General features: G+C 47.3%; 1 protein-coding gene across 3 annotated transcripts in view; it reads right to left on the reverse strand.

Moving 5' to 3' along the window:
- Nucleotides 1-9,106, reverse strand: part of PPP1R18 (protein phosphatase 1 regulatory subunit 18) — a 44,235-nt gene extending 35,129 nt beyond the window's left edge. For 2 of the 3 annotated variants that reach the window (XM_087708571.1, XM_087708569.1), the window contains exons 1-2: nt 7,922-9,106; nt 4,681-6,861 (exon numbers count right to left, since the gene is read on the reverse strand). In XM_087708571.1, the coding sequence (XP_087564697.1) occupies nt 4,681-6,312 (1,632 nt within the window). In that variant the 5' untranslated portion in view covers nt 6,313-6,861; nt 7,922-9,106. The remainder of the gene's footprint in view (nt 1-4,680; nt 6,862-7,921) is intronic. The other variant, XM_087708570.1, reaches the window with a different exon arrangement.
- Between the last annotated feature and the right edge of the window lie 654 nt (nt 9,107-9,760).

Consider the following 9,760-nt stretch of genomic DNA (forward strand, 5'->3'; position numbering starts at 1 on the left):
GAGGAGATGGCTTCAAGAAATTGAGCCCCAGCCTTGAGGGGGAAGTGGGAGAGAAGAAAGAGTGGCTGGGAAAGTAGAATATGTGAAAAGAAGACTCAGAATAGCCCTTGTTGTCTTTAGAAGGTTCTGAAAAGGCTTTCAAAATTCTTTTAATATAGCCTGCAACAATAAAGGAGAATTTTTGGAATCTTGGTGGTATTTGTTGCTTGATTTGGCCTTCCTCAAAGGGATGATAGATATCATGATTTGTCAATCCTCCCAAAGGCCCTCTGGAAGGGCCACATTTTCATCATCTTCTGGACAGCTTATGAGGGTGGGAACCATATGGTTCCAGGAAACAAGCTCTTCCAGAACGGCCACGAATAGAGTATGTGCACCACTGGGCTCTTATTTCCATTCTTCCTACTAGGAGGACCATCAGAAGGTACTTCCCACTTATTTGGGTAGGAAAGGAGAAAACTGTTGTGGAAAGCTGATGTAGGTGACCAGGCTGAGCCTCAGGGAACAGTCAAACATGTCATCCGTCTCAAGTACCTTTGTGTCCACAAGTGATCTAAATCCAGCCCACTTTGAATGCCATTGACTCTTATCTACCACCAACTTTGACTGTTAGTGGTTCAGATTGTTGTAGAGAATTGTAGCATACAGTAAACCTATATCTATTCATCCAAATGGCCTGGACTTCTGATTTCCTGTGCTTGACAGGTGGTCTCCAAGATACTCAAGACCCTGAGCCATTAGCCTGGGATATGCCTAATTGTACTCCTTAAAAATGACCATTCTCCCTCACCACTTCTCTGTCTTCTAAATACAACACCCAAAGTTCCTTTTGAAAAGTCAAGTATCTTAAAATCCATTTACATCTATTCGCTGAATGCAATATAATATGCAGAATCCCATGTTCCAGCAGTAATTAATTACCAGAAGAAGGGCTCTCCTTAATGAGTGATAATGAAAACCTGACAAAAGATTTGCGTAAAGGGCTATATTTAGTTAAATTGTTAGCTAGTTACTCCAGGCACCCCACCTCCTTTTCATTCACTAATCAGAATGGATATTATACGTGGCTTATAAATGCAAAGTTTCCTTTCAGTCCTACTTGATTCCATGACTTCATCAGTATGTGTATCAGTGGTGGTTTCCTACCGGTTTGGACCAGTTCAGGTCCGAACCGGTAGTAGCTTGGTGGCCTGGGTTGCTGGAACTGGCAGAGACCCAGGCCTGCCACGTCCCCTAACTGGTTTTCCTGGCCGCCATCTTGTTTTCTGCTTCTGTGCATGCGCAGAGCAATTTTAGTTGTTCTGTGCATGTGCGCGCAGAACATCCCTGAGTGAACCGGCAGTAGTCTCTGCCAGAACCCACCCGTGACATGTATGCCATTTTCTTGGCCATGAAATTGGAAGGACTGAGAAGAAACCCAGTTCATAAACCTAAGGGGGAGGGAAAGAGATTCACAATAAGGGGCTAGAAAATTTGCAAAGCCAGCTGCAGGGGAAAAAAAGTCTCCAGAGATCCCTTCAATTGCTAATGATTTAACTAAATAACTTTCTTATGATGGACGGGGGAAAAACAGGCTTCCTCTATTCTGCTTGTGACCCAAGACATGGGGTAGACTTGTTAGGTTGAAAAGGCTTTTGTGGAGGAGGACTTAAGACTTCTGTGGAAATGTGTGTGCAAACAGTACCATGATGTTCCCAGTCTGACCACCAACCCGTTTTACACACACTGAACTTTGGGCAGCAAGTTCTGGATCCTCAGGCTCAAGTTTGTTGAGTTGATACTCAAGGAAGAGGACAAGCGGACACGCTTGGTCCTAAGTTGCCAAACATGACAATTTAACAGAAATGTCACATTATCCAAAAAAAAAAAAAACAACGTAAGAGATTGTCTCTTCTGTACAAGGAACGGAGGGAAACCAGACTTGGATGAAAACTGAGGAAACCTTTTTGTTGATGCTAATATAATCTCCAGCTAATTAAGAGGGTGTCCAGTTATGACTGATCTTCACTCCACCAAATAAGTTTTGCAGTTAGGGAGAACAAATGACCCAGACATCCCTTTGTCTCTCAAAGTCACAATGGAACCTCAACATGAGAATGCTTTTCCCATCTTAAGTTCTACCTGGAAGTCTCAAAGTGGATCTTATTCCACTAAAAAGTAAATGCATGGCGGCTGCTGCTACAGACATTCCTTGGCTCACTGCTCTGACCAGGCCTTCTCCTGTCTTTATATCGCTTACTCTAGAGACCTTTTTACATTCTCTGCTCATCTGGCTTTTTATATACTTCTGCTTTGCCAGCCTCACACCTCAATCAATCTTCTTACTAAATGGTCCAATTGGCACCTACACATGTTTCCTGCCGTTCCACTTTCATTTGGGGGAGGTGGGGGGGAAGGAAAATTGGTAACAGGCCCACTTCATACATCATCCTAAAAATACACACACCCGATCTGCACATATACGCTTTGAGGGAGAAAACCACATGCTCGATAGTGAATTGTGTCTTGGAACTTTCACAATCATTTTAAAGCAGCATTGCGCTCTTAAATGGGAGAACTGGCAGATAGAAAGTAATGGTACGCAGGTGTTTAATTCTTCTGCTCATGTTTTTACCATATTGTCCTCTGAAATTTGAGAAAGTTTCTAAGCAAGCACTTAGAAAGCAGGTGATGAAGGAAAGCAAGGTTAAGAGGAGACACTGTTTGGGGGAAGTCAAATCACCCTTCTTCACCATTTCTTTATCCTGGCAGCAGGGTTTCTAGTCTTCAATCTCCACCACCATGCTTGGCTCTAAGCAGAAGATGTGAAAATTGGTGCTCAAATGTCATATTTAGCTGAAAAAAGTATTTGAGCTTCAAAAAACTCTTTGACATGCTCCTTGGGGAAATGCAAACTTTTCATTTCTATCCTATCATTTTACATACATGCGGACGTGCTAAGGTGTATGTTGCTCAGAAAAAAATGGTGGTGGTTGACTGCCATTATGTGAATCATGGTATTCCCACTATTGTATGATTTTGTTACTATAATTTATAATTAACTAATAATGTTACATTGTTAGTTTCTTCATGAACTGTGAATCTATATGGATTTGGTAGCACACACGCGCCATAAATAAAAGGATTGGAGAATGGATGCTAAAGTTCAGTAAAGTGCTTAATGTCTCATTCCATAATAGGAACGAATGACTTTTTAGCAGGAACTGCTTTCAAGAGGTTACAGCCAACACCTGGTGAAATTTCAGACGAACAGGCGGTGGCATAGTAACTACAACCATGATATTGATTACCCTTTGAAGTAAGCGAAGATTTGTATTCTGGAAGTGTGCTTGGAAAATACAGTCAACACAACAAAGGAGCTGGCCTATAGTTGCCACTCCTGAGGTCTGTCTATAAATGTCACATATGTTTAAAGGATATTAAAAATTGGCCTGCTAAACTAATTTGCAAATGAATAAAACAATTCTACCTGCCTGTATTAGTTATTTCCTTTTGCTTAGGCGTTGTACAAACCCTGAAACGTGCAAGGGCAGCTCCAAAGAATATTTTGCAGCTTGCACAAAAACATCCCTACCAAGAATGGTGGTTTAAGCCTCAAATCCAGCATGCTTTGTTTTTTTAAATCGTATATTAGGAAACCTTAATGCATTTCGCAGGATGTAGCTGTCTTCCTCTGAGCATTGCTGACAACTCAAGGTAAGGGGGAAATTACAAGGCAGAACCGTGTGGAAGAGATAAACACAGAGCAACTGGGGACAATATTGCACCAGGGGAAGAAAAGGACAGCGTGACTGGATGAAGAATTAATCATTCATGGAATTTTGGGACGGTGGGGCTGGTTTCCTTGTATGGCTCCTTCCATCTTTGTTCTTAGTGTGGAAAGCTCATTCAAAGAAAACAGCAGCCTCACACAATCCTTGAAGAGGTGGGTCTCCAAGACTTCAATTTGGAGGCAACCTCACTGACCTCTGCTGAACAAGTGATCAGAGGTACTGGAGATTAATTGTTTTACTGTGTGAGGCGGGGTGTGAAATTGCTCTGTATCCCAAGGACCTTTCAACAGACAAAAAAAATATATTGCGCTATTGTAGTTAGCATAAAAGGAAAGGTTAGTATTACAACTACATTGTCAATGGAAAGTCAGGAACCCAAGGCTAAAGCACTGAGTTGGAGACAGGGATTTAAAGCCTTGTGCGTCCTGAACTTTTGTGCCAACCAAGAACAAACTCAATTTTCTTTGCTTCGTTTGCTCATCTGAAAAAAGGGGAGGAATTAGGGATCTGCTTTACAGAAGCCAAAGTTTTGTATTATATGAAAAATATCAAGTTCTAATAAGGCAAAAGAGTAGTTTGGTTGCCAGCTTCGAATCGAATCCCTGCATCCTTCATCAACAAGAATTTCTAGAAATTGAATTGTTCCAAAAATATTCACTTTCTGAGGTAAATGTCTCCAATAGTGTCAGAGGAATAAAGGAACAAGAACGCAGGAAAAGGTAATAGCGATCACGGGGGGGGGAGGGGGTGTTGATGGGCGTAACAAGTGAAAGAGTAAAACCAAGCACCTGAAAAAGTTGTGGCCACTCAAAGGCCTTAGAACGAGACAAATGCAAAAGTGCAGATGTTTACAAAATGCAAACAGCTGCAAAGCTGACCTTCGGGAAGGGCTTGGAGGATCACCTACCTTTTTCCGATGTCGGTCGTTCTTTGCAAGACACGATCTCTGCAGGGAGAGGTAGCCTCCAATCACCTGGATCTCCTCCACTGTGGGGTAACGCTTCTTCATGGGCATCGTGGCCATTGGCGGAGAGCTCTCGATGCCGTTCTCCACAGCTGTGACAGGTGACACAGGGGCCTTCCGAGGATTGATTGTGATGGTGTTGCCACTGCGACGCTGCATGGCTGGATGCGGGGATGAGCCCCGGGCCAGGCTTCCCATCCTGACGTCCTCCTTAACTTTGCTGTTGCTGCTGCGTCGCATGGCCTCGGCCTCAGACAGCGGCTCCTCAACAGCGTCCGGGAGAAGTTGTTCACAGCTGGGTGAAGAGCAGGAAGTGGGGACTGGGGGCTTGGCTGAAGGAGGAGAAGGACTGGCTTCCTGCTTGGGTTCTGGGGGAGGGGAAGCCGAAGCCCTCAGTGGCACTACCATGAAGGAGTTCCTGGAGTGGAGGCGCAGGTTGGCCAAGGCTTTGCCCTGGATATCGTCCTCAGCCGAGGGGCATTCCACTGCCGCCTCCATATCACTGGTCTCCATCCTGGGCCCTCTGTCTGGGGACACAGCCTCCCTTCCCCACCTTTTCCCAGTGGGTGAGCGCCTTGGGGGACTATCTGGCCAGCCCTCCCCACTGCTTGATTTAGCTTCAAATTGGCTTCGATAAGATGCCACAGTGCAAGGGCCTGGGGGTGTCAGTCCCGGGAGGTCACAGGGAGGGCTGGGGAGGCGATTGACACATGGCAGCCGGGCCAGGATGGGGTCTGCCGGAGAATGGACTAGCTTCCTTCCTCCAAAGCTGCTGCTTTCGGTTAAATTCTCAGTGCTGAGGGACTTCACCGGGGGCGATGGCATCGCCATCCCTCCACCGTCCTCTTGGCTGAATCGGCTAAGCAATTTGCTCACCCGCCCTTGGCGCTGCTCGGGCAACGATGCCCGATGCTCAGCTCGGCCCACGGCGTTGAGATCCTCCACGCTGCGGCTCAAAGCCGACTTGACGATGAAGACCTCCCCTGCACGGATCTCAGTCACGCTGCCCCCACGGCGGGCCAGCAGCTCATTGAGGGACTCCATGCTGCCAGATTTGGCTTCTGCCGAGTGGCGGTCGCTAGCCAGCTGTGCCGGTGGCGCCCCATGGGCTGTTTCAATGATAATGACATTGTCTGCCCGCAGGGTCCGGACGCCTGGAATCTGCCCACACAGATCCACTATTTGCTTGGCTTTGGTGTTCGCAAGTTCATTTTCCGGAGGGCCAGACTCATGATGATGGCGGCGCTTCTCCAGTTGAATGAAAGGATTTTGGTGGACTGGACCAATCTTCTCCTGTAGCACAGAACTCTCTGGCTCCCCCTCTTGGTAGGATGATGTTGCAGCAGGCATGGAGGATGGGCCACTCTCAGTTTCCCCTGGTCCGCTTGGTTCAGAAAAAGAAGTGCTTGAACCTTGCTTGGCCCGGCGTCGTTCAATGATTTCCCGTTTCCAAGCCGGCATCTTAGCCATGCGGTCTTGTTGCTCCTGTTCCCGCCGCCGTGTCTCCTCTTCCTCCTTTCGCCGACGCTCCAGTAACTGGAGTTTCCATTCTGGCAGTGGAGGAGTTGAAGACATTTTTGCTGGAGGTATGAGATAGCAGGAAACAGGAGGGAAATCTAGGGGGTGGGGGAAAGGAGTGAAAAAAAAAGGAAAAGAAAAGATTTGGTGGGATGTTCAGGGAGCGAGAAGGAAGGGAAAACAGAGACAGGAAAGGGGGCTTGACAGAGCAATTTAATGAACACGAAAAGCAAGACAAAAACAAAAGTGGCAAGGAAAAAAATGGAATGAAAGAGGGAGTAATGAAAGAGAAAAAAGAGGATCTGGAACAGGCTTGGAAATGAGTAGAAGGGGTTTAGAGAAATGGGCAACGGTTGGAAAGGAGAAGACAGACAGTATTAGAGTAACAGAAAATGGAGGCTCAGAAATAGAAAAATGATCAGAGGAAAATGGTAGGAAGTGACAGATGGAGGTGGAATGAGGGAGAACTGGATTGGAAAAGGAGAAGGAAAGGTGGGAGAGTACGGGGAATACATTCAGAAGAAAGAAAAGGGGAAAGAGTAGCTTGAAGGATCAGGAAGAGGAAGATGATCTGTCAGAAGATATTGCAAAATTAAGTCCCTTTAGCTATGAGAAAGGGGGGAGAGAGAGACAGAGAGAGGGGGGAGGGAGAGAGAGAGAGAAAGAGATAAAAGGCTTCCTTCAGGCTCAACCTTTGATGTTTTTCCTCCTCCCTCCTCCCTCTCCTCATCCACTCACTCTTTCCAACTCATGTCACACACACTGTCTCTGGTGTGTTGGGGAGGTGACAGTTCTACACGGAGGCTCCTTACACAAGGAATCCAGGCATCCTTGCAAGTCAAAGATTAGGTTTGTTTACAAGATTTGACACAACGCCCCCCCCCCCCAATCTTGATGGCCAGTGCAAGGGCAGTTAAAGGGTGGAAGAGCATGAAAAAGGGGAAGAGGAACTACAGGGGATTTAAAAAAAAACCAGCTTCCATGTGTTTTTGTGTTACTATCGGGTGTTCTAATCTAACCTTTTTAAATGGCTGTTAATAAAAAAAAAGAATGCAAGGACATAGTTGTGCCTGAGTAAGCAATCTAGATTTTTTTTAAAAAAAAGCCTTGTGCAGTGATATGGAAGAGACAAGGGACATGACAATGGGGCAGGTTTATTTACAGGGCAGTTTTATGCCATCCACTCAGAAAATAAGCCTGGAGTAAGAATTACTCACGGGCAAGGGGCGTACAGGATTGCAGCGGAAGCTAGGGAAGGCTTTTCACCCCAGAGAGGGAATCTGATTGCAAACAAAGGTGATCCAGGAGGAATAGAGTAGATCTCCCTCCTCGTGGTCTGTTTAAGTAAAATTGGCGCTTCAGACGCAAATGTTTGCACAGATCTCTAGAGTGATAGCAGACATGTCTTTAGTCTGAAACATTACACTGGGAGGTGGTTTCGAGAACCCCGAACTGGCAAATTGGCAGAAATCAGAAGATTTGGATGGATTTTACAAGAAAAATGTAGCAACAGTGATAAATGTTAGTATGTTCAAAAGCAAATGAGGATGAAACTAAATGTTATTAAAGAAAAGGGATTCTGGGTTGGTCCAAGAAAACCCCCAAAGTTGGACAGGAAGGGGCTCGTGATAGAAAGGCCAATAAGATAAATATAATTCAAAATTACCAGAATCCCAGCGTCAGAATTTCATGTTAATTCCAGCTGTTCACAAGCCTACAAAAACAAGGGAAGGAACAAATGGCAACACCCGAGTACGTTTTGGTACCACAATCCAACTTTTATGTTCTGGAAAGCCAAGACATCTAACCAGAGGATGGGGAAGATCAGAGTTCACTTAGAATCTAGGCACCCAAAAGACTAAATACTGTTTGGTAATTTTCCCGGAAAAAAAGAATTGCGTACATCCGGAGTCTTCCAAGAACTGATACCTCCAGGAATTTGGAAAAGAAGCCTTAAAATAATCTTCTTAAAACGTTAGTGTGTTCCACAGTCCCCAGATATGCAAAAGCGATGCAGGAGATGGGGGGAAAAACACCCTTTGAGGAGCTGGGGAAGTTCTCTTCCGGAGAATTAGGGCTGGATCCGTAGAAACGTCAGAAAGGGAGCAACACGTGTACTGTACCATCCAGGAGAGGGAGATCCAAAGACCCTTTCCCCCCTTCTACTTTCCGCCTCCCGCGGAATGCTTCAAAGATCCAGAGGAAAATCAGACGGGATCTGGAGGCTGAGCAGATGGGGATCCCCCGCCCTCACACCATCTGAGGAGAACCCCAACTGAAGATCTGGGTCGTCGATTCCTCCCAGCCGCCAGGAATCCCCTGATCCTTCCAACCAGGAAGCAAAGGAATGGATCCCTCTACGTACGCTTTTCAAGCCAGCTGGATCTTGGAAGCCCGAGGCAGGCGAGAGACAAGAAGATCCCCCGCTTGGTCCATGGCTTGGAGGAAGCTCGTCTGGCTCCAGCCGGTCGGTTAGCTCGGAATGGAGGGGATTTTTTCCCCCAGCCGCCTCGCTTTCTCTTCCTTTTTTTCTCTCCCCCACAGTCCAAAGGAAGGGAGGGAACTAGGCGGATCTGAGTCAGGGTTCTTGCTTGAGGTGACGGGTTGGGGCGCTCCGATCCTTTCCCTCCTCCTCCTCCTCCTCCTCCTTTCTTCGGCTGCTTTCCAAGAAGACGCGTTCGCGGGCGAGGCGACAGCACACGACGGAGGAGCGGGCGGGCGACGGGGTGGAAGGAAATCTCTGCCGGTCTCTGAGCGCATCCACTTCTAACCCTCTGCCGCCGAGCTCCACCTCCGCCCGGCTGCTAAAATCCTTTTCAGAGGAGACGGGGGGGGGGGGGCGGGAGAGAGAGAGAGAGAGAGAGAGAGAGAAGAGAGAGAAGGAAGGAGGGAATGTGAAGAGGAGGAAAGATCGGAAGCGAAGGGAGGACGGAGCCCGAGACGGGAAGAAAGAGGAAAGGGGGAGGACGGGGGTCTTTGTGTGTAAACAGAAGGGGAGGACAATGAAAAGGGGCGGGGCGGGCAGCAGACAAATGCGGCGGGGGGGGGGAGGCTGGCGGGCGGGCGGTGAAGACAGGAAGGGAGGGGTTGGTCTGTCGCAAATGTTTCATTTGAGAGATTTCCTATTTATTTCAGGGCTCTCCGGTTCTGGACCCCCCCCCCCCCCGGAGACCGACGAGGAGATTCTGCTCCGTAGAATCAGGCGGCCCTTCTCTGATCCGTAATAGCCGATGCCTCTTCCTGCACCTCCGTGCATGGAATCCAGTGGTTCTCCCATTCCACACAGATCCTTTGCGCAAACACGTGCCTTCCACAATTCACACAGGCCGGGTTGCCTCATCCACAGCCACCCTGGCTCTGGTGTGGCTTGTAAGTCACCTCACCTGGAAAGGATCAGGTTGGGGGGAGGCTGGGTGTTTCACATGTTATATGTTTGCTCTCAGGAGTAAGCACCCATGTTAGTGCTACCCTGTTCCCCTGAAAATAAGACCTCCTTGGATAATAA

Source organism: Thamnophis sirtalis, unplaced genomic scaffold (assembly GCF_051295495.1).
Source record: "Thamnophis sirtalis isolate CommonGarterSnake01/CBP01778 unplaced genomic scaffold, rThaSir2_p1.2 scaffold_3, whole genome shotgun sequence".
Classification (NCBI taxonomy): domain Eukaryota; kingdom Metazoa; phylum Chordata; class Lepidosauria; order Squamata; family Natricidae; genus Thamnophis; species Thamnophis sirtalis.